The sequence below is a fragment of the Elgaria multicarinata genome, chromosome 7 (genome assembly GCF_023053635.1).
Source record: "Elgaria multicarinata webbii isolate HBS135686 ecotype San Diego chromosome 7, rElgMul1.1.pri, whole genome shotgun sequence".
NCBI classification, from domain to species: Eukaryota; Metazoa; Chordata; class Lepidosauria; order Squamata; family Anguidae; genus Elgaria; species Elgaria multicarinata.
The window spans coordinates 15,572,850-15,596,858 of NC_086177.1; the positions used below are offsets into that span (position 1 = coordinate 15,572,850).

At 42.6% G+C, this 24,009-nt stretch overlaps 1 protein-coding gene across 1 annotated transcript in view; it reads right to left on the reverse strand.

The window, feature by feature from the left end:
- Nucleotides 1-24,009, reverse strand: part of DNAH5 (dynein axonemal heavy chain 5) — a 190,999-nt gene that overhangs the window by 137,833 nt on the left and 29,157 nt on the right. The window contains exons 3-15 of the mRNA XM_063130232.1: nt 23,303-23,387; nt 21,139-21,296; nt 20,604-20,825; nt 18,763-18,900; nt 12,690-12,866; nt 11,688-11,801; nt 10,914-11,021; nt 10,712-10,834; nt 9,826-10,041; nt 7,074-7,181; nt 5,174-5,259; nt 3,150-3,471; nt 890-1,096 (exon numbers count right to left, since the gene is read on the reverse strand). Of these exons, the coding sequence (XP_062986302.1) occupies nt 890-1,096; nt 3,150-3,471; nt 5,174-5,259; nt 7,074-7,181; nt 9,826-10,041; nt 10,712-10,834; nt 10,914-11,021; nt 11,688-11,801; nt 12,690-12,866; nt 18,763-18,900; nt 20,604-20,825; nt 21,139-21,296; nt 23,303-23,387 (2,064 nt within the window). The remainder of the gene's footprint in view (nt 1-889; nt 1,097-3,149; nt 3,472-5,173; nt 5,260-7,073; nt 7,182-9,825; nt 10,042-10,711; nt 10,835-10,913; nt 11,022-11,687; nt 11,802-12,689; nt 12,867-18,762; nt 18,901-20,603; nt 20,826-21,138; nt 21,297-23,302; nt 23,388-24,009) is intronic.

Sequence of the window (24,009 nt, forward strand, 5' to 3'; positions counted from 1 at the left end):
CTAGACCCTGCTCCTTGGTCCTTCCTCCTACCAGGTTTAAGAATCACAGCATCCATTAGCACAGGGATGCATAATTTCAAGCCTGGGAATCAGCTGGCCCTCCTGGGGTCTGGCCCTCCAGTTTTGCCTAGATGGTCATGCCCCCCTGCATTGGCCCCACCCCTTTCCCCTGAATATTTGGTGGTTCCCCAGTTTTTGTGCAGGCTTTCCCCCATTCTAAAAACCAAAATAGCTCTCCTAAGGCTTTATTACTGCCAATAAGAAATTTAAGTTAAAACATGCTTATATTTTGGCCCCACCCATTTTTGTCCTTGGCCCTACCCACCCCTGAAATTAGACCCTTGGGCTGAAAGAGGTTCAACACCCCTGTATTGGCGGCTCTGCCCACTCTACCTCCCAACTGATCCTCCAGCCAATGTCTGGACCGGACGGCAGTTTCCAGCTGAGCACTGGCAGTAGCATCTGCAACCTCCAAGGACCACCACCAATCTAGCAGTGGCCCTTCATCTGCCGAGTCACTTCCCAGCTGATGATATATCGTCAACTTTTATTGCGTAGAAAACTTCATCAAATGTAGCAACGTGAAGATCAATTCATCAGCATATACTACATAGCCATTTAAACAAGGCAGGAAACATCTCAGTCAAAATCAAAAGTCCAAGAGACGCGTAAACGAAATGGTTTTCATGACGCTGTTATTAGTAACAGCTCAATGAAGTAGGTTGACATGACTATGCAGGAGGGCTTTTTTACCAGGGACATCAGGTTTGCTTTGAAACTAGAAAGGTGACAGGCTACCCCCCATATTTAATTTATAATTGCTAAGGGACTTGCTTGCAAAGTGCTGGAGTTTCCCATAGAATCAACCATTTAAGCAGGGCAAGAATACCTGCAGCTTATTGAAGTTCTGTTTGTAGGAGTTGCCTTTTTGTTGAAGAGCAATGGCGAGAGGCGGGATTTCTAGTCCCATGCGCGACATGCACTCCGTTTCCCTTATTAAGGTGGGGATCTCTGGGTCAAAATTCACAAATATTTCTCCAGTCTCTGGAGCTTTCACCAATAATGATGCCTGAAGTCCTGCCTTAGTTAGTTGAACCTGCAGACAAGAAATACTCCAGATGTTAGTTTCATCAAATGCAAGCCTAGCTCAAATTGGCCTTCTTCCAAAACACTATAAACGGATGCAGCTGGACTTAAAATGTCTGACCAGCTGTGATACAAGCGAGTGTCAGAACCCTGCTCTCCCGATCAGCTGGAATTACTTTGAAAGACATTTCCATAGTTTTTGGGAATATTCTGTGCCTTTTTAGGGAAACTCTTCTAGCCCAGGTATTTGTGGCATCATCATCATCATCATCATCATCATAATTCGTACCCACCTTTCTGCTGGATTGAGGCGAGGAACAACATGGAATAGAAAAATATTATAAAATACCTAAAACTGATCAAAACATATAAAACTAATACATTATTAAAATAACAGCCAGACATCTTAAAATTCGACTGGGTATGCCTGCCAGAAGAGCTCAGTCTTTATTGCTTTTTTATATTCAGTTTTGTTGGCGGATAGTCCTTGTGACAGCATAAAACTGATGGAGACCAGTTTTTGATGCTAGTATCTACAGCAGTAGCTTCCACACTAATAGATGAAGTAATTTCTTAGAGTAGCCTGGGATTCTTACCCAGTAGCTTGATTAAGCACTATTAAGCCCTAACTTCATTATCACAAATATCACAGTCACCGCAGTATTTTATTAATTTATTACATATATTATTTACTACGTATATTAGGTGATGCAGTGAGAAATCACATTACTGTATATTGCCATACATTTGCTTGAAGATGAAGCTAGCTGCTGACACAGCTGGATGTGCCTAAGAGTGGGCTTACTTGTAGCCCTCCAGATGTTATTGGACTTCAACTCCCATCATCCCTCACCGCTGGATGGGGTGATGGGAGCTGTAGCCCAACAACATCAGGAGGGTCACAGGTTGCCTACCCTTGGCCTAGCTGATGTCTTCCCCCCACACACATTCATAAGGAAGTCAGCCTGCATGGAGTATACAGCTACAACAACACCTTTTCAGCAATGTGAAACCCTACCGGTAGATCTAGAAGCATCCTTAGTGTCCATGTCAGGAATAGGAAGCACCATCTCAGAAAGCTACAGGAGAGTTCTACATGTCTACACTTCTACAGGATTATAGGTCAACCTTCTTCACCAGCTAGAGCTGGAGAATCAATGGCATTTCCTACACTTCACAGCAACAGAATAAGCCCAGCTCTGAACTGATGTTCTTGGTTCTTCTCTCCTAAGGCATCTAGAACCAACAATCTCTATCCATCATTTCTGTGCTGGGGCTGATTTGGACAGGGGTGTTGACAAATGGTATGCACATTCCCACTTGCTGTATACTCAGAAATCATTGTTCACTGAAAGTCCCATATGCACCCAGTAAGGTCCTTTATACCGAGTCAGACCATTGGTCCATCAAGATCCGTGCTGTCTACATTTGCTGGTATTGGCTTTTCACAACTTCGATCCAGGTCCCTCTCTGCAACCTTTTAATTCAAGGATGCAGAGGACTCAGCCTTCTGCATCCAAAGTTTGTGTTTTACCACTGAGCTATGGCCTCCACATGTGGGTGATTAAGATGTGCCGCCATATGCCTGGGCAAAGAGGAAAGTCTTAACCTGGCGCCGGAAGGATAGCAGCGTTGGTGCCAGGCAAGCCTCCTCAAGGAGATCATTCCATAGTCTGGGGGCCACCACCGAAAAGGCCCTGTCCCTTGTTGCCACACTCCGAGCCTCTCTCGGAGTAGGCACCCGGAGGAGGACCTTAGATGTTGAACGTAGTGACCGGGTATATTCATGTCAGGAGAGGCGTTCCGTCAGATATTGTGGTCCCAAGCCAAAGTTTACTTCTAGTAAACTTTGAGGATAGTTGTACTGTTAGCCAATAATACACTGAAAGCCATCACAGAATATGGAGACCATTTCAAGAGCAGCATGTGTGAATCACAACACCTTTCAGAAAACTAGGAAAACTACTACAAAAAATAATAATAACTTGACAGCTATTATATTCAGTTGGCAATAGCAGCAAAACATGAAATCTACTATGAAAATATTTACCATACTACATTACCTGTTGAAGCCATCCCCTATGGTAGACAACCTCAAATTCCAAAAGGACTTTAGCGACCCGATTATAGTTGCGGATTATGGGCTTCGCCTCAGCTGTCTGTAGAACTGTGGAATGCTTTTGGAAAAGACTCATGGGTTCCTGGATTCTGTGGAATAGCTGCCGTGCCCACATGATCTTACCAGCCATGGGAGGTAGGTTACGAGCCAGTGGGGGATCGTTCTTTTGTTTTGTATACAGCTTGGAGACCATCTCAATGTCATGGCCATAATTTTGAAGGATTATCTGGTATTTATCATCAATGCCAAGGTTAGGGATTCCTAGCCTACAAGCAGAAAGCATCACTATTAAAAGAGGCAAAAATCAATAAGTGTATCACCTTTGTGCTGGAGAGGATGTGAAATCAATGGAACTCAAATTCATATGTGGTGGGAATATAGGAAGATCAAGAAGTTTGGGGATAAGGTTTTTCAAGAAATAAGAAAAATTACCGATCAAGAGATGTGTAAAACACCAGAGCTAGCTTTACTGAATATGTATGTTAAAGAAAACAGAGAGATAAAAGGAAAAATATTAATTGTTTTCTTGTTGACAGCGGCAAGACAATTAATAGCAAGTAATGGAAGATAGCTTGGATGTTGACAGTATCATCATGGAAAAAGAAAATTTGGGATATAGTAATGAAAAGTTGACACAGAAGTTAAGAATACATAGAGGAATAAAGAAAAGTGTCACTTTCAGGAAGTACTGGCAAAAATATAGAGACACAGGAAGAGAAGGGAAACCCCATGAGGGAGTGAAAAAACAAGCCAAAGACAGGGGCGGAACCAAGGATAATCTTGCAAAATATTATTTGTATGAAAAATTTAATGAAGAAATTGAACAGAATAACTTTGGCAGAAGCTTATAGAAATTTGTGGGACTCATGAAAAGCAGATGATTAATAAATGAAATGGAAATTTATAATACCACCCTGGATAAGAAAATGAAAATGAAAGATGTAAGAAGAAAGCTCTGTGAGCAACCAAGCATGGGGAGGGAATAGGGGGGGATTTGGAATAAGCATTAATGTGTGCAGTTTTCTTTTGAATTCAATGTATTTTAATTCAATTTTAATTGTGAAAACCAATAAAAAATTTAAAAAGAAGAGGTTTATGAAAGTGAAGTTTAGTGCATCCGTTTATCTTAACAGAATCATAAAGTTTGAAGGGACGTCAAACATGATCTAGTCCTGCCCTCAGCAGATGCAGAAAATTTTCTGCTACAGCATCCCCATAGAATCATATTTCCCTCTTACCACATGATTCCAAGTTGGACATAATTGGGTCAGTGTTCTACCATAAACAAAGCTCAGCTCAAAGAAGTTGTACATCTCCCTCTATTCTTTACCCATTGCTTATTTTAGATTGTAAGTTTACCACAGATATAGTCCTGTTTATTGGTGCACCATGTACACCAATAATAATAATAATGACAAACAACAACAAAACAATAACTTTTAGCTCTTGCAAAAGGAAAAAGTGCAGTTTCAGATGATATTAGGTATTAGGCCACCTGTCAAAGTCAATTAATGTCTAGATATAATACTGAAGTGTAGCCCAAAATAAATTTAGGCTACAATCCTATGCCCACTTACCTGGGAATAGCTCCACTGAACACATTAAGAATTACTTCTAAGATTGCACAGTAAGTAATTTATAATGTATATAGAGAAAACCAGTAGAAGATATGATCAATAATGTTTTGTTTATGAATAGATGAACTGTACCATTTATCCAGTACGAAGAGAACTTTAGATAGGTACAATCGCACCTATTTCACATGTTGAGGTAACTGGACATTACTGATCATGCCAAGATGTTACGTTGTAAACTGAGAGAGCAAAGCTATATGCCATGGAATTTCATGTTCTGCGTCCGGGAGCAACACTTTGAAAATTTGATTCAAAAATAAGAGAGAAAAGGGTTACAAATGTACTGCTATTTTCCTATTCCAGGATACCGCAAATAAAAAGGAATCATTTTTACCTTTCGAATTTCTTCAGCACATCAAGGGCTCTTTCAGTATTCGTAATCTTTTCAAAAGTAATGTCCATAAACGTCTGTAGTTGTTGCTGCAGAAGGGACACATGACAATGGAACATGTTGATTAAGCATATGATATAATATTAAGCATATGGAATATTAAGCATATGGAATCCCAAGATTCCATCGTGTGACCATGAAAAAGAATCCAGGAGGGGATCTACATTAGTACATGAAACGTTGTTTTTACAGTCATTAAACGTTTTGGTTTTGAACGATTTAAAACGTAGCAGTTTTTAAAACGTTTACTTACTTTTCTCTTTCCGTGGGAATGCATTCCTTTGGGCCACACTAAGAAAACAAATTCATTTGTTCTTTTTCCCTGTGTGCCAATTTCCCCTCCCACTTCCTCTTCTGTCCACCGGCAAACAAACCAGGAAGCAGCCTCTCAAAACTGAAACTAAAAAAAGGCTGCAAAAAAGAGGCTTGGGGGGGAAAAAGACTCCAACTTTGGGCACGGAAATTACATAAACATGCCCCCAGGAATGCGATTGGCTAATTAAGAATTACAGGAAACCCATTTAATATGATAAAATCGGCCACATCATACCAAATAAAACGACTTATTTCAGAGAAGTTCAAAATAAAAAACGGAGAACAGACAACAATAAAACATCTCAAACTGAACATCATGTGGCAAAATACTACCAAATCCATATTTAAAAACAGTAAGACACGTTTTAACTTGACTAGTGTAGATCCCTTCCAGGAAAGGACTAGTCAGATAGGGCTGCCTTTTTTTTGTCAATGGCTATGGCAGCATTTGAAATCTTTTCCAGTCCGAGGGCCACATTCCCTTCTGGCGAACCTTCTGGAGGCCACATGCCAATGGTGGGTTGGGTCAAAGCAAAAATGGGCAGGGCCATCCTCTCTCTCTCTCTCTCTCTCTCTCTCTCTCTCACACACACACACACACACACACACATTTATACACCCACCCACAGCAACTCACTCACACATATACCCCACAGCGATTCAACTTGAAAAAAGTTGAAGCCAATGGGAGTTTTTCCCCAAGCCTAATTGGGGGGGGGGGGGTTACAGAAGGTCGCAGCACATGGAGAATGGGCAGGCTATCTCTTTCCAACTGGGCCTCCTTCAGAAATCCCACCTGTGCAAAAATTAGACGATTAAAAAGTCTTTCAGTGGCACTAATGGAGAGCTATTATCAAGTCTAGTTGCCACACGGGCTAATGATCGCAGGAGGAGGTAACAGCAATGGGAGGGGAGAGTTAACCCTTACCTCCATGTGGCTACAACAACAAAAAACTTCCACTACTGCCAAAGGAAACATTTTTTTCCAAGCCTAATTGGTTCTCAGGAGATGGGGTGAGCAAGGAAGGTCCTACAGGCTGCATGTAGCCTTCAGACCTGAAACTTCCCAACCCTGAGCTAGGGTCACCATGGGAAGAAACTATATTTACCCCTATATAAACTATAAACTATATTTACGCAACACTTAACTTCCTTGCATATAAAAGAATGGTTGCCATTAAATCCTATAGGGAAAACTGTAGTGCTGCACTTGGGGGGCACTTCGGTTGAATATATGGGGGAGGCAGGCTGTCACATGTAAAGGGACTCACATTTGCTGCCAACGTGTAATTCCACCAAGAATTTATTTAGGCGGGAAGTTCCTATATTACATTGTATTAAAAATGTGTAGGATGGAATATTCATAACCAGGAGAAGCAAATCCTGATCATTGAGAAATCATGTCATGATAAAAAGAACTAAAATAGATTAAGTGCAAACCCACGATATTCATGCTGGAGTAAATAAAACTTTTAAAGAATGTATCTACCCATTAAAGAAGTCTAAAACAGGCACATATCAAACCTACATGAATATCGTTTGTTTGCTTGCAGAACTCTTCGTAGTCTTGGTCAAAATCGGTTTTCCTCTGATCTAAGAAGTTGTATTGCTTTTTCTTCATGGTAGCAACAATGCTCTAAATATAATCGGGGAAATGAATATTGTTATAAATGTGATATTAGCCTCATCAGAAAAGGGTAGTAACAGAGGGCTAAACATTTGCTTTTTTTCTCATCCCTGACAAAGAATACAAACGGAAAAGGCCAAACTACACATCTTACATTTACAGCAGGATAAGTTTATTACATGAGATGTAAGGCTGCATCCATTAATTTGCTAACTTTTTTCACACAACAGTCTCAGCCCAAAGAGTCTTTATTTTTTAGTAAAACAACACATTTATTTCAAGTAAAATAAGTATTCAAACATGCAAAAAATGTGCAACACTTCTGTAGAACACACTCTGGTGCAATAACATTTTGGACAGAAGATATACAGAAGCAGAGACATATAGGAGTTTGTAGAAGTTAAACACCACACCCCAGTGTTATTTTCCTTTATTGAAAGGCCTCCAGTGAGAGGCAAGAAGTCATTTTCATAACCACAATTCACAGCATTATCAGCCTTGGCATAAATTACCTCCCATTGTTCCTGCATTGCCGCAGTCTGCACAAATGAAAGTACAATAAGACATCTTACTACATCAATAGTCAGCATCTGCTATGGGCCTAGGGATCTCTAACAGCCTCAGCAAATTACAATTCCCAGGATTCTTTGGGGGAACTTCTGTCAGTTAAACTTGATATAAGACCTATATATGTTTGTAACAAAGAGAGAGAGAGACCTAAAAGACTCAATTTCAATTCCCTATTTTGGCCTTGTTCTCTCTCACTGAAGTGGTAAATCGATGTCTGTGTTGTACTACTTCTGACCACAGGGTACACATGTGTCTGAATGCTTCTTCATACCACAACCCCCCAAAAAAAGAAAATCAATTCCCAAATAAAACTAGGGAAGGGTTCTAGCCAGCTGGCTGCCACCACAATTCTTTCTGCTGGAACAGCAAGTTGCCTGCCTGCCCACAGCACCAGTTAGCAGAGATGGGGTGGGGCGGCCTGCACTGGAGTTAAACGGAACTGTCTCAGCCCACATGCCTGAACTCTCCAGCAGTGTAATTAAGATGGTCGCAGCAGTGCCACCAAACTTCCACTGTTGCTGACGTCAGGCGGGAGAGTCTGGTTGGACACACTGCCGGTTCTCCCACCTGGCAACAGCACTGAACAGAGCTCCAGGCCTGCACACCCAAAGGTGACAGTGCTGCAGTCTTACTTATGTTGGCCCCACACCCAACATGCATATGTCACAGACAGGGCTGGTGTAATTAAGACCCAGGTGCCAACTCCAGGCACATGACCTGAAGCTCCACTCAGTGCTGCCAACCATGGTCATATAGGCAGGCCAGCCGCCTACCCGTGAACTATTAAGCGGGGAGATGGGGGTCTGGGATGGACTGCCACCTACAGGGAAATCCCAAAGGCAGGTCAAAACCAGGAGCCAGGCCTGAAAGGGGGCAAGTGGTTCAGGCCAGATCAACTTTCCAATTCAGTGACAAGCTGTCCACAGTATATGAGCTCAGCCAGTGAATTTGGGCAAGGAACTGCAAAAGTAAGTGATGACTTATCCAAGAAATCACCAAGCTAGTTCTATGAACAACTTCCACCATGCCTCAGACACTTCAGCTGAGGTAGCTCTTGTGATTACCTAAGTAACCACTGAATGACAAGACAATGACATGACATGTTACAATGTACATGCATATGCAGATCAACCTTACTCTCAGTAGCCTACCTGTAAAATATGAAGAACAGCAAAGGAAAGTTAGTGAGGTCAGGACTGTAAATTATCCTGTATGTTAAGTAGTATGTGGTCTATCAGCTCACTTCCATTACACATGAACATGGCAGTAGCAGAGAACTGCCAGGAAGTAGGTATGGCTCTGTGATTCGCTCTCTCCACCAACCCTAGGTTTGTAGAGTGCCAAACCTAGCAGGAGCAAGGAGAATAAGGGCCTTTCTACACCTAAGGGACTTCGGGGAGGGACGGGGGTTGATCCCAGACTTACCTGCTTCTGAGATCATCCCTGGTCATCTAAATGGAAGCATGACGTCCCAGAAGGGAAGAGAATATCGCGCTCATCGCATCCGCCATTTTTTAAAAAAAATTTTTAAAAAGGAGCCAGAACACACTTGCACCCCAGCGAAGAAGTAAAAAAAAAAAAAGGCCAACCCCACTGCCCCCCCTCAATGTCTCTGGACTCCCCCCAGCCCGGTTCCTTCCCTCTGCTGCCCCCTGCTACTCGCAGGGAGGAGGGAAGAAGCTGGGCCGGGCATTCACACCATCCACGGTCCTCAGAATCATCCCGTGACCACGGATAAAACCAGGATAACTGAGGTCTCAGTTATCCCGCAAAAATGGAGGGATCATCCCTGTCTGCTCCTGGGGTACGCTGTGCATCATTTGGATACACAGGGATGATCCAGGGATGATTCCAGGGGGAAAAGACAGGTGTAGAAAGGGCCTAAGAGGGAAACGGAGCAGAAAGTGGGGGACCCAAGCCCCATAAGATTGGGCCTATCTTATTGCCTGGATAGATAAACTGACAGATACTTTCTCTTAAATCCTGTCCCTTAACATGGACATGTGAAGCAGGGATTAGGCAGATGGGTGTAGAGCTCAGCAACTGACGATGAAATGCATTAAGAGAGGCCTTTTTTACATACCTGATATTTCGTTGCCATCACTTCTAGTCCTTCCATCTTGGAGTCTTGTAAAACTGAATAGGTTGTGATGGTATCAAAGATGTGTATAATTTTTAGTAGTCGGCGCTGAAAGGTTTCAAATTTTCCGAAGATATACATTTCGCTAAAATCAAACTGTCGTTCAGCCGGACTCTGTTCTAGTTTTTGTTTGGTCTTGTGAAAACAGTTTTGGTATTCCTTAAGAATATGAGCCAAGATAAAAATAAATAAATAAATGCAACTAGGTACCATGACAAAATGACAGATTTGTTTACAATACTCATGATGGACTATACTGAGTTGCTTTTGTATACTGACTAAGGTAATCCTTTGCATGTGCAACGACTTTTAAAAGGGATGCTCTTTGGTGACAAATAAAATGCTAAAAGATTCCTTGGTGATATTCTACCATAATGGATTTTTTCAGTATTTCTCTTGATAATTTCTTCACATTCTTCCTCATCCCCTCAGCTGCTTAAACCCGAAGCTATAGAATTTGTATTTGCTTTTTGTTTTATCTTATACCAAGTTTTTATTCAGCCAGGCCTTTGGCATATAAGCTGGTTTGTTGTTAAAGAGTTTTTTAATTGGTTGGGTATTGTTTATTTCTCTTTTTGTTGAGTTTTTAATTGCACTGATAATTTACTTGTTTTCGTGTGTGTGTTTTAATTAAGATTTTGTTTTAATGAAGACTTTTAATGTTTTTTGTTTTAATGAAGACTTTTTATCATCATGTATTTTTATTAACATCTGTGTACCTATATGGTATGATAATGGTCTGTTGACTGTAAATAAAGATTGATTGATTGAATGCCATGTTTTGGTGGAAAAGCGGGATATAAATCAAATAAATAAGTTATGAGGTTACCTGCTTCAGCCTTATCGCAGCTTGTATTTTTTCCAAAACTACATCTTGTGGTTGATCCCAGATGGTGGCAGTATTGTTATTGGTAATATAAGCCTTGCAGGCAGTTATCATTTGATTTGTAACCTACATATAAAACAAAAGCCTTTGTCTCACTATTTCCCAATGAAAATGGGGGAATCAAAAGAGCTGTCGGTGCACTTACCTTCACAAATAGGGAAGTTATCTTCTCTGAGGTGTTGTAATAACGTGAGATACTGTGGATCATTTTGATAGCATGTATGAGTCCTGGAATAGCATCTACCATGGTCACCTGAAAGGCCGAAAAGATTTCAGTGCAAATTCTCCAGTGCCATTTAGCTAAATATATCATTCTACACTATACTGCATGAGCTAATAGGTATCATTTTGAAGTCACAACTCAAAAACTAGGGTGACCAACTGTCAGTATTTCCCCGGATTTGTCCTGGTTTTTGTTCTTTCCATGGTGTCAGGGGGGATTTTCTATAATTTTCAATAATGTCCTGGAATGATACACCTTCCTCTTTAAGGCTGCCATTAGCATGGCAGGAGGGAATGACATGCTTTCTTGAGGCACATCATTCCCCCACCCCGAGCTCCAATTGAGGTCTTAAAGGGGAAAGTGGGTCATTCGTGGACATTATAGAAAAGGCCCCAATTGGAGTGGATGGTGGTGGTGCAGAATGAAATCATTTCCCCTCCTCCACTCCAATCGGGTTCTTTAAGGTGGCGGGGGAATAACGTACTTTCTGCAGGACTCAGAAAGCTGCTTCCCCCACACACACACTAGGTGTCCTCTTTTTTGGTTTCCCAAATATGGTCACCCTACAAAAACTATTTATTCGGTTTAGGCTTACATGGATTTTTACATTATATTCCCTATCATTAGCTTGTGACCTGGAAAACTCTTTGCTATACAGAAGTGCTTCTCTGCAATTAGCAAACTGTTTCTACTTACAGGGTCACTGTGGTATAGAGGATCACAGCATTTCTCAAGGGTGTACAGATACTTCACATTGTCTTTGGCTTCGTTGGCTGCATCAGTGATCCGAGTGTCCAGTTCTCGCCAACTCTTGATAAATTAAAATAAAAGAGCTATAATTTATGTATGTATGTATGTATGTATTTAAAACAAACATATGACACAGTATTTTAGCTTAGAAAAAAAAGTCAAATAAGTGGGGGGACATGACAGATGTGTATAAAGTTATGCATGGTGTAGAGAAAGTGGATAGAAACATGTTTTTCTCCCTCACTTAGAAGGCGGTTATCATCCGGTGAAACAAAATGGTGGGAGATTCAGGGGAGATGGAAAGAAGTGCTTCTTCACAGAGCTAAACAGGAATTCACTAATGGAAGAAAAAGTAATTGCTACGAATATGGATGGCTTTTAAAGGGGGATTAGTTGGCCACTGTAGGAACAGAATGCTAAACTAAAGAAGCCTTTGGTCTGATGCAGCCCGGTGTTTCTTATTTTCAGTCAATTTTTAAAAGGGCATTTCAGGAAAAAAATGCCCTCAGCAGTAACAAATAATGAACAAGATTCTCTATCTCAGGTAAAAGAACTAGAAGAGCTCATTCAGTGACAGCAATAAAATGTTATTCTAGAGTACGAAATGGCCCCACTTATAAGGATAGCACCAGTGTATATTTACCAGTAATTTATTCTCTAGGAAATTGCCACAGGTCAGTTTAATAAGGAAATGTTTAATAAGGCCAAAGATATGTTATACCTGTTATACCAGTGGTCTTCAACTGGTCCAGACCAAAGACCCACCTCAGAGTCCCAACCTGCAACATGGGACCCACTTTCACAATTGGCCCAACACGGCAGCAATAGCTTTACTGCGACCCATCTGGACTGATCTCGTGATCCACTTTTGGGTTGTGACCCACCAGTTGAAGACCACTGTGATGTAAAGAAAGTTGTTTTGAGTCCTACACATGAAGAAACAAACACCTTAAGAAGCTTGGATTTAGCAGCTGTAAGGACTCCAAGCACAGCTTTTACATCTGAGGTCTTGAGCTGGTCCAACAAGTAATTGAACTTGGACAGTCGCTTCTTCCAGTGATCCAGCTCTGCTCGTGGCCCAAGGTCATCTGCTTCCTTCCGTAGTTGGCTGTTTTCAGCAATGACCTACAATTCATACAGAAGGTTGTTCTCCATCAAAGATGGAAGGAGACCGTTTGTTTTGATGAACTAACAAAACATGGTACTATGTGAGCTGCTGGATTTACAACATTAGCATCTTGAGGCTAGTTGGATGGCGAGTCCTTAATGCTCAGTAAGCTAATAAACAAAAACTTAGAAAAAATGGCATTTTGTTTCTTGTTTCCTTTTTTCTTCTTCTGATGGAACTTCTCACTTAAAAATACTAGACTACAACTAAGAATTTGTGCACACTTGTGACTTATTCTTAGAATACTGATCATCACTCAGTCAAAGCTTGCATATGAATATAGCCACTCATGGGTAACTTATGCCTAACTCCCACCAAAGTTTACAGCAGGGTTTATACCCAGTTCAGTCTAAGCAAGCTGAGAAGGTGTTGAGCCCCAGTGACACAATGTCCTTAGTATCTCAGTCATCAAGGGGCAGTCTAGCTAAACATAGAGGAGTTTTGGAAGTTACAGGGCACAAGAGTCGGCACCCCAAAGGAGCTACGCCACAATTCATTTACCAGAAAAATCACCAACAGCAATGAAACCCAAGAAAATGGAGGAAATGGACAAAGACTCATACATCACGCTGAGCCACATCCATGTAATATCTGCCCTCTTTTGATTCACCATAATCGCTACCAAAACATGCAACCAATCGTATCAATAGAGCCTATTGAACACAATGCTTGGATTTGTTTAGGAAGAGTGGGACCCTACCACCAGGCAGTAAAGTCAGAGAATACCGATGCAGAGATTACAAGACAGAACAAGAGTTGACGCAAAACTACAACATATTGTTAATGCATCTCTCAGGGAGGGGAGTTTTCCACCATGTTTAAAAGAAGCAGTGGTACGGCCGCTTCTCAAAAAGCCCTCCCTGGATCCCCTGGACCTTAATAATTATAGACCAGTATCAAATCTTCCATTTTTGGGCAAGGTGATTAAGAGGGCAGTTGCCTTCCAACTCCAAGCAGTCTTGGATGATACAGATTTTCTAGACCCATTTCAAACTGGCTTTAGGGCAGGATATGGAGTTGAGACAGCTATGGTCGCCTTAGTGGATGATCTCCGCATGAGCACTGACAGCGGGAGTGTGTCCCTGCTGGTACTTTTGGACCTTTCAGCGGCTTTCGATACCATCGACCATGGTATCCTTCTGGAACGCCTGAGGGGTTTGGGAATCGGGGGCACTGTGCTCCAGTGGTTCCAGTCCTACCTCTCAGGTAGATTCCAGATGGTGATGCTTGGGGATAGTTGCTCCTCAAAAAAGGAGCTGTTGTATGGCGTACCACAAGGTGCCATCCTATCCCCAATGCTGTTTAACATCTACATGAAACCGCTGGGAGAGATCATCCGGAGGCATGGGGCGGGGTGCTATCAGTATGCTGATGACACCCAAATATATTTCTCTATGCCTTCAATAACAGCATCAGCTAAGGATAGTGTGTCTCCTCTGAATGAATGCTTGGAGGCAGTAATGGGCTGGATGAGGAAAAACAATCTGAAGCTGAATCCAGACAAAACAGAGGTGCTTGCTGTCAAGGGCTCTGACCTAGGTTTGGAAGTGTACCAGCCAGTTCTGGATGGAGCTACACTCCCCCTGAAAGACTGTGTTCACAGTTTGGGGGTGCTCCTGGATCCGTCGCTCCAAATGACAGCCCAGCTAGATGCGACGGCCAGGAGTGCCTACTATCAGCTTCGGCTGATACGCCAGCTGAGCCCCTTCTTAGAGTCAGAAGACCTAAAGACAATAGTGCACGTGCTGGTAACCTCAAGGCTTGACTTCTGCAATGCGCTCTACATAGGGCTACCATTGTACCTAGTTCGGAAACTTCAACTAGTTCAAAATATGGCAGCCAGGTTGGTTACCGGTACACCTAGGGGTGACCACATTACACCAACATTAAAATCACTCCACTGGCTGCCAATTAGTTTCTGGGAAAAGTACAAAGTGTTGGTCATTACCTTTAAAGCCCTAAATGGTTTGGGTCCAGGTTACCTGCGGGATCGCCTTCTCCCATATAGTCAACCCCGCACACTCAGGTCCTCTGGGGTGAACTTACTTCAGTCAGCTAAAACTAGGCTGACATCAGTTTCCCAGAGGACCTTTTCTTCTGTCGCCCCCAGATTGTGGAATAGCCTGCCGGAGGAGATTCGTAAAATTAACTCTATGTGTGATTTTAAGGCAGCTTTAAAGACTAGCCTTTTCCGGCAGGCCTATCCAGATCAATGTTAAATCATGAATTTTTAAGATGTATTGATTCCTGTTCTAATGGTGTTCCCTGCCTCGATCCAAAGGGAGAGGCGGGTAAGAATTATTATTATTATTATTATTATTATTATTATTATTATTATTAAAAGATGTGATACAATGCAGATGAAAAGAAGCAGTACAGACCTCATAAGGTGGCAACATGTAAGTAACAGTAAAGTACCCAGAGAGCTTTGCCTGATGGGTGGTATAGAAATGTAATAGATAGATAGATAAACATAGCTCATTTGAGCTGCAATCCAAATCACACTTACCTGAAAGTAAGTCCCATTGAACCCAGCAGAACTTATTTCCAAGTAGATACGCATCCTTATTTTAATGTCTTCCCTTTCAATGACATCATATGCCTCTTAAAATGTATTTATTTTAGAAGATTACACTGTATAGCCTAGAGGCATAAAACTGAGCTGAAGAGGAAACTAATAAAACTGTGAGCAAATGAGTTGTAATGTTAAAAGAGCCTTTGTGTTTAACGTGCACATTAAAAAAAATGCAAAGAGCAGTTACAGGATGTGGGGCTGATCATTTTTGTAAACTGGTTGAGAAGGTGAGTAACTCTTTCCTCCCCTGCTGCAGTTCTAATGCAAAGCACTCCCACAGGGCTACGTTTGCACTAGAACAATGGTTCCCAAACTTTTTCAGGTCACCACCCCCTTGGTTCCACAAACTCATGCCCAGTGCCCCCTACCCTACACTATAAAAAACATTATTCAGAATAACGGTTTTCAACGACCCACTAAGGAAGATAATAACAATAAAATTCAAAACAGTAACAATTAATTGAATATTTATTCAAAATCCAAAGCACCCACCGCAGGCTTGCCGAGGGAGGGAGGGAAAAGAGAGCTAACGCCTCTGTTTTGCAGTCGGCGTGGCGGGGCACACCAAGCAGGGTATGTCTCTTCATTAGGGTTTTGGTGCTTTTGAAACATTTCAATTCACCATTAAAAAGGACTCTTCTTAAACGGTATTAATACATGTGTGGATTCTTCCCCTATATGGCTTGGGACCAAACTACCTACTCCTATAAAAATGTTCCTTGATTTTAAGACCTTCTGGAGAGGCACTTCTTGGAAAAGACCACCTCAAGCATCCCCCTGCCGCCCCCTTGCCTCTTTACACCCCCCTATGCAATCCCACCACCCCCAAGGGGGCGGTACCGCCCACTTTGAGAACCACTGCACTAGAAGATTCCCCATTGACACCACTCCAATGCAGACAGCCGCTCCAAAGGGGCAATGGGCATCAGAACCACAGCAGGAAGGAAAGGGCTGAACTCCACCTCCCTACCTACTCCGATCCCAAAACTAATCAGTTTTCCCAGTTGCTATTTACGTTGTTTAAAATGTGCAAGTTCAGTTTAACACCACAGGCAGTATCCAATATTGCCCACACACTAGTGGGGCCTACTGCTAGCACAATAGAAACCTAGCAGTTCCCAAAGCAATTGGAAATGAGTGTAAAGGCTTATTTCCAGGATGGCACAGGTCAACAGACTTCGTAGAAAGGAGCTATGCTGATCTGTCCCATTCCTGAAACAAGCATTTCTGCTTGTTGCCGGGTTCCCTTAGGAAGCACTGCTTCCTGTTGGGTTAGTGGTGAGCTCTGAGACCACATTGGAAGCAGCAGAGGTACAATGGTAGTTGAATACTGTTCCATGTCTATTATGGCTCTCAGTTGCCATGTATTTCACTCCCAAGCAGATGGTCATTCAACGCTACAGAGCTTCACTGTCTAATTTAATATAGTGCTAATGCAATCAAGATTACGGGCAACACTCTATTTAACAAACTAAAAGCAAGGAAGCAATCTAGTGAGCCCCACCCAGGTTTGAAAACTTCACAACAGAATCATCAAACTTATTTGAAGTATCTCCAAATAAGTTGTAAGTAGCTGCTAAGATGTTGCAAAAAAATAATAATAGGATGCCATAATTTCATATTCAACACTCTCCAATCTTTTAATATATGTTAACCATTCCCAGATGGCATTTTCAGACATAAGAGCAATTTACCGGAAGACGCTTGCTGCATCATTAGACTATAACTGGAAAAGTTGCCCTAACAAGCCAGTGGAATGAACTTAACATTTGCTTACATTCCTCAAGGCATTCCAGGGAGTATCAAATATCTGTTTGCAAAGTGCTCTGGGAGGAATGTTTGGCAATACTGTGATAGAAACTCCCATGGTCTAACTGTCAGCATCCTCCCAGAGCTACAGGGACCATTGATCTGAGTATTTGGCAGTTAGCATAAGTAATAAGGCCATGAACTAATACAATGCATATTTCCAGCACAAGCTCTCTCACTGAACACTGAAAACAAGCATTGATATGAATACGTTGTAAGCTTAGAAGGGGGGGCAGAGGGGTTTATTATGCTTTCCATGTCATTTTGAACCAAACTAGATGTGATATTAGATATGCATGATTTCTTTTGTGTTTTTACTTATTAATTTGTTGCTATTGCTCAAAGTAGTTGTTGGAAGGCTAATGTGAACGGGAGTCATAGTGCAGCAGAAGAGGGACTCATCCTTCCCCCCTGCACAGATTCCCTGGTGCAAACTGCTATGAGCTATGAAACAGAAACATACTGGCTTAAATTCAATGTTGTGCAAGTGAATTTTCCCTTGCTCCTCCTCCCCCTTGCAGGAACTGTCCAGAGCAGAACTGAGGGGGTGCAGAAGGGAGGGGAAATCCATTCCACCAGCAATTTCTGTTCCGCTGGCGGACAGCCCCCATTGGATCCAACCCATAGGGAGGATAAGACTATCAAAGAGTACTAGTCCTGATGGCTATATATACTACCTCTAGTATCAGATACCTGTTGCTGGGGAACTCGAGCAGGTGAACAGAATGCTGGACTAGATGGATCCCTGTTATGATTAAGTAGGGCTCTTCTAATGCTCTTATGTCCCTGTATGTTTTCCCTCCCTCAGCTAACAGCAGCTGCAGGGATGTGTGATTTGAATCAAGGCCATCACGCATATGTGTGTGGTGGTGGGTTAGACCCCTTCCCTTCCTCTCTCCATGCCAGGGCCTCAATCCAAATCGCTCAACCATACACACTGTAGTAGAAAAAGAAAAGTACATGCCAGGGCCAGCAAAAGCTATCCCACTGCGTGAGGCAAGGGAAGCTGCATGCACTGCTGCCACATCTCCTCTTCCTCCCCCTTGCTCAATGTCATTGTGGTTGTGATCGCAGTGTCTCGCCACCCCTATTGCTGCCATTGCTGCCCACATCCGCCATATCTCCCCATCATCATCACCTCACCATCCCGCATTGCCTGGCGGCCCCCACAGGGGCCCCTCTGGTGGGGGAGAGAACATAATTCACTACTTCTCCCACTATGCTGCCTAAGGCAGAGGATTCATTATTATCCACATAACAGCTAGTTAGGCCCATAGTGTCATAAGAAAGAAAGGCATTTTAAAAAATAAAGAAACGCATTATATGTTAAAATCTTCCCTACTGTTTCGTGGTTTACTTATTGACAAACCATCACTGGGCTACTTCAACACTAATGGTCTTCTGTGACTCAGATTGGTTGCAAGTCCCTAGAATCCCATCTTCAGAAGTAGTAGTCATCTGAACATCACCTGTTCAATTTGTTTAATCCACACTTTCATGCAGGCCTCAATTCGATCCAGAGTGTCCATGCTGTTTGCTGCAACCATGAAGTCCGCAGGTCCTTTTAGGGTTTTCAAATCATAGGTCTCACACTTCTTCAGATTCACCTAAGCAATGTTTTAAGACGTTATTTTTCCAAGAACAGTTTCCGTACCCGCCAACGCCTGAGAACTTATGGATGCGTATAGGCTAGCTGGAACACAGTTTAAAACTGTTATCCATGCAAGCCTATGACCGAGTCATTTAGTATTCTATGCTGCCCTGTTTGAGACATCAGCTGAATAAATGCAAATCACTTGTGAGAAATAACAGCAGGAGAAGGTTATTGCCATCTTGTCCTACTTGTGGGCTTCCCAGAGCCATTTGGTGGGCCACTGTGGGAAATTAATGCTGATCCAGCAGAGCTCTTGGTTTCCAAACTCGTTTCCAGGGAATTCTGGAGGTGGGCACTCAGGAACTTTAGAACATCCTCCCCCAGCCTGGTGCCCTCCGGGTGCACTAGACTATTATTATTATTATTATTATTATTATTATTATTATTATTATTATTATTTATTTATATAGCACCATCGATGTACATGGTGCTGTACAGATAACACAGTAAATAGCAAGACCCTGCCGCATAGGCTTACAATCTAATAAAGTTGTAGTAAACAATAAGGAGGGAAAGAGAATGCAAACAGGCACAGGGAAGTGTAAACAGGCACCGGGAAGGGTGAAGCTAACAGTATAGAGTCAGAACAAACTCAAAGTTTAAAAGCTATAGGGAAAAGAAAAGTTTTTAGCTGTGTTTTAAAAGCTGTGATTGAGTTGGTAGTTCTCAGGTGTTCTGGAAGAGCATTCCAGGCATGAGGGGCAGCAGAGGAAAATGGGCGAAGCCGAGCAAGGGAAGTAGAGACCCTTGGGCAGGCAAGAAGCATGGCATCAGAGGAGCGAAGAGCACGAGCGGGGCAATAGTGTGAGATGAGAGAGGAGAGATAGGCAGGAGCTAGACCGTGAAAAGCTTTGAAGGTCAACAGGAGAAGTTTATATTGGATTCTGGAATGAATTGGGAGCCAATGAAGAGATTTCAGAAGCGGAGTGACATGGTCAGAGCGGCGGGCCAGGAAGATGATCTTAGCGGCAGAGTGGTGGACAGAGACCAGCGGACTGATGTGAGATGAGGGGAGGCCAGAGGGGAGGCCAGACTACAACTCACATCATCCACAGCCATCATGACCATTGGCCATGCTTGCTGGGAATATTGGGAATCATAGGCCAATACATCCAAAGGGGTTCCTGTACAAGAAGATCAGTAATGGTGAACACACTTCCTTGAAAGACAACTTGTCCACCAGTGCTGATCTTCTCCTACAATGTACAACTAAAGAGGAGTGTTGGGTGCATTTTAGGGTGCAGAGTGACAGTGAGGCCCAAGGCTCCATTCACTCACGTGCCACTTTTTAGTTAGACCAGTCAACCCCACTTCATATACATAAACATGTAATAAATAAATAAATAAATATGAACTGGACACACATTTGAACAAACAAACAAGGTTCCCACCATAACTTGCCACCTCACCTGCAATCTCAAGTGGTACAGCTGCACCTCTTCAGACAGCAGGTCTGAGTTCATGTGACTGAATGCTCCTCCAGAAAAGATTCTCTCCACATTAGAAAATGAGATATCAGGGAGGAGGGTTCTAGCCTATTTTGCCTGCCTCACCCCAAACATGCAAGTTTTCTTGCAATAGGTATTTTCTTTCAGTATCATGTATAACCCTTTCTGTGCCCTGCAAGGTAAATTTTATATGGACATGCAAGCTTACCTTTTCCATTAGGCTCTGTTGAGCTCCTGAAAGGACACTAACAAATCCCTCCAGAGAAGCAAGGAAGTCCTGCTTAATGTTAGCCCCTTTCTGGGGGCCACTGAATTCTCCCCAACCATAGTTCATAGTCTTCAGGGCTGGGACGAAGATATCTGACAGCAAGTGCTGGACACTGTTCAGTAAACCACCATGAGCTGTATCCATCATATTGAAGGCCACTTCCTGACAATGAAATAGCAAATAGAATCATTAGTCGTTAGTTTGGCCATTGTCTTTCTTTGGGCTTAATCTATGAATGAAAGCATATTTAGGATTGCTGCCTCATATCATGAGATGAAGTATATAATCCCAGGTTGTTCTACTCCAGAAATAAGAAAGCATAAATCAAACTGACAGAACCCAAATGAACAGGAAAGTTACCCTAAATGCAATTATCCTTTGCTCAGTTGCCCATGATGGACATGGGAACAGATGACCCACAAATTATACTGAAGTTCTGAATAAACAAAAGATTGAAGACACGCAGAATACGTACACGATGGATATTCTCCGCAGTGATTGCTTTGGAAGCATTAGTTCGAATGAAGAAAACGCACATGCCAGTTAAAGCAACATCACTTCCTTCGGTCACAAATAATTTGGCCCTTTTGCTCTTAGTGGCATGAGGGTTAGCACCTGCTGAGCCTCCAAGTCCTGTAATATTTCAGGAGAGAGGGGGGAAAGTTAGTAGAGCCCACTGAACAACAGGAATAGGGGAATTAACTAAGCCTACAGAGCTTAGTTCAGGGCTGCTTCACACATGCATGAATGCATCCCCCAAATTTCTCTTCACCTGAGTACTCAACACTCAAAGTTGAATGTGAACCACTTCCACAGAACAGCATCATGTTTGTTGGTTTCTTTGTTTGATTTGTACCCCACTTTTCTATCAAGAAAATGGCACTCAAGGCACCTTACAACCTGAATAAATAAAAACTTGTTTGAAACTGTAATAAAAGAAATACATTAAAAGCACAACTGAAAAAGTAACAAAACCAGAATGAAAACAGCACCCAACCAAAGGCCTGCTTGAATACAAACATCTTTGCCTTCCAGTGGAAGGACAACAGAGAGGGAGCTAACCTAGCCTCCCTTGGCAGGGAGTTCCACAGCCTGGGAGCAGCCACCAAGAAGGCCCTCTCTTGAATCACAACCAAATGCACCTCTGAAGATGGCGGTACCAAAAGAAGGGCCTCTCCAAAAGTTCTTAGGAACTAGGAAGCCTTGTGTGGGAGAAGGCAGTTTTTCAGGTAGCCTGGTCCCAAGCCATATGGGGCTTTACAGACCATAACTAGTACTATGAATTATGCCTGGAAACAGATGAGTAGACAGTGAAGCTGTTGTAACAAGGGAGTCCCATGTTTTCTGTAACCATAGGGACTGTGAAAGACAATAAGTTTCTCTCTATTGTGTTTGATCATTCAGGATACATTCATGCATAGGGTGACCATATGAAAAGGAGGACAGGGCTCTTGTATCCTTAAGAGTTATTATTATTATTATTATTATTATTATTATTATTATTTATTTATTTATTTATTTATATAGCACCATCAATGTACATGGTGCTGTATAGAGTTGCATAGAAAAGGGAATTTCAGCAGGTGTCATTTGTATGTGGTCACTCTAGCATAGCTCCTGAAGCTTTAACTGTTGTGATGAAGAGGGAATTTCACCAGGTGCTGCATGTATGCAAATGACACCTGCTGAAATTCCCTTTTCTATATAACTGTTAAAGATACAGGAGCCCTTTCCTCCTTTCCATATGGTCAACCTGTTCATGGATGTAGGCCATCACTTGATGCTACAACCAACCAGTGATCATTAACCATGTACCCTTAGGTGAAGGCTGTCAAACCTTTTGGAGAAGCTTTTGGAGGCCACATTCCACAGGTGGGTGGGGTCCAGGGCAATAGAAGTAGCATTGAAATGTCCAAAATAACAGCTTTCAGAGAGGCATTTCAACCTTTCAAAAGGGGGAAAGCCATCGAAAAGCCCGGAAACTACCAAACAATCAAGTGGTTGGGAGAAGAGGTGGAGCCATCTGGGAACCTCGGAGGTCATTTTGGAACCCCAGGTAGGGCAGATTTGGCCTACACTCAAGAAGTTCCTTAGGGATTCATGTTCCTCATAAAAAGCACACAACGTTTTCCCATGAAGCTGGGCCCATTTGAAGCACGCAGAGCACCCTCTGTGTGCTTCTGCACTCTCGTGACGTCTACGCTGTCACATTTGGGAACTGGCTTGGGCGTGTCATTTCCTTCTTCAAATTCCACTGATTTACAAATAACCTGGACACACTTGGGTGTTATCTATCCCTGCTAGTGTATGCCGCTCAAAGAGCTGAGCATGGAAGTGGATCCCCACGGAGAGTGCTCCAAGGATGAATAACCTGTACGTTTATTATTTATTTATTTGTTTTATTACGTTTATATACTGCCCCATAGCTGAAGCTCTCTGGGTGGTTTGGCCCTAGGGAGGAATAAGTCAGCTGGAATGCGGTACGGAAGGGGCACACAGGCCACCCCATTCTTGTAACGGACAGGTGCACTGTAATGATACTAGGAATTCATGGCCAGGGGGACTCTTAAAGGACACAGGTGAGTCTTGTAGGAACTCATCCTTTGCAGAGTAAAATACTATGGGCATGACTTGCCTACCTGTTTCAGATGCCTCCACATCTTGATAGTAGAACATGACATGACGAAAGCCTCCAGCAGCAAAGAACTGATCAATACGCTCAATCTGTTTTTTTTTTTTAAAAAAAAAAAGCATTCAAAGCAATTCAAAGTTTGAAGCTTATGCCTAACTTGCTAGGAGTATGCATCACCAAATGCTAAATGCCACTCAGATGAAACATTCTTGAGTCTCAGGATGCAGAGAGAGAAATCAGGCCCTTTGGCAGTTTGCACATATTCTGAACGCACCAATAGCATGGTTGGATCTGCTGAAGTTTAATGCCAAAGCAGCAATATAGTAAATAATGGGAGGGAATAGGCGTGGAAGAAAACTCAATATTTACACAACGCAGGGAATTTTCAGGAAATGTTTTCACTGCCTGTAAATATTATTTACAACAAAATGGACTAACATATGGTAAAATCCTACCTGCATATTCTAAATCAGTGCTGGAGAATTGCTGGCCCATGGAGGTTCTCCATCTGGACCACAAGGACTTGGAATCCCTCCATGGGCCCCACCTGTTCCCCTCCCCTTCACACACCCCACGCCGCACACCCTAGCCTGGTGGCTTGGGGAGAAGACAACAAGAGGAAACCCCTTGTGATTTCCAAGCACAGGTGGCAGGTAACAAGGGAATTCCTCTGCATGCCCCTCCCCCTCCCAAATGAAAGGGTGAGCAGCACAC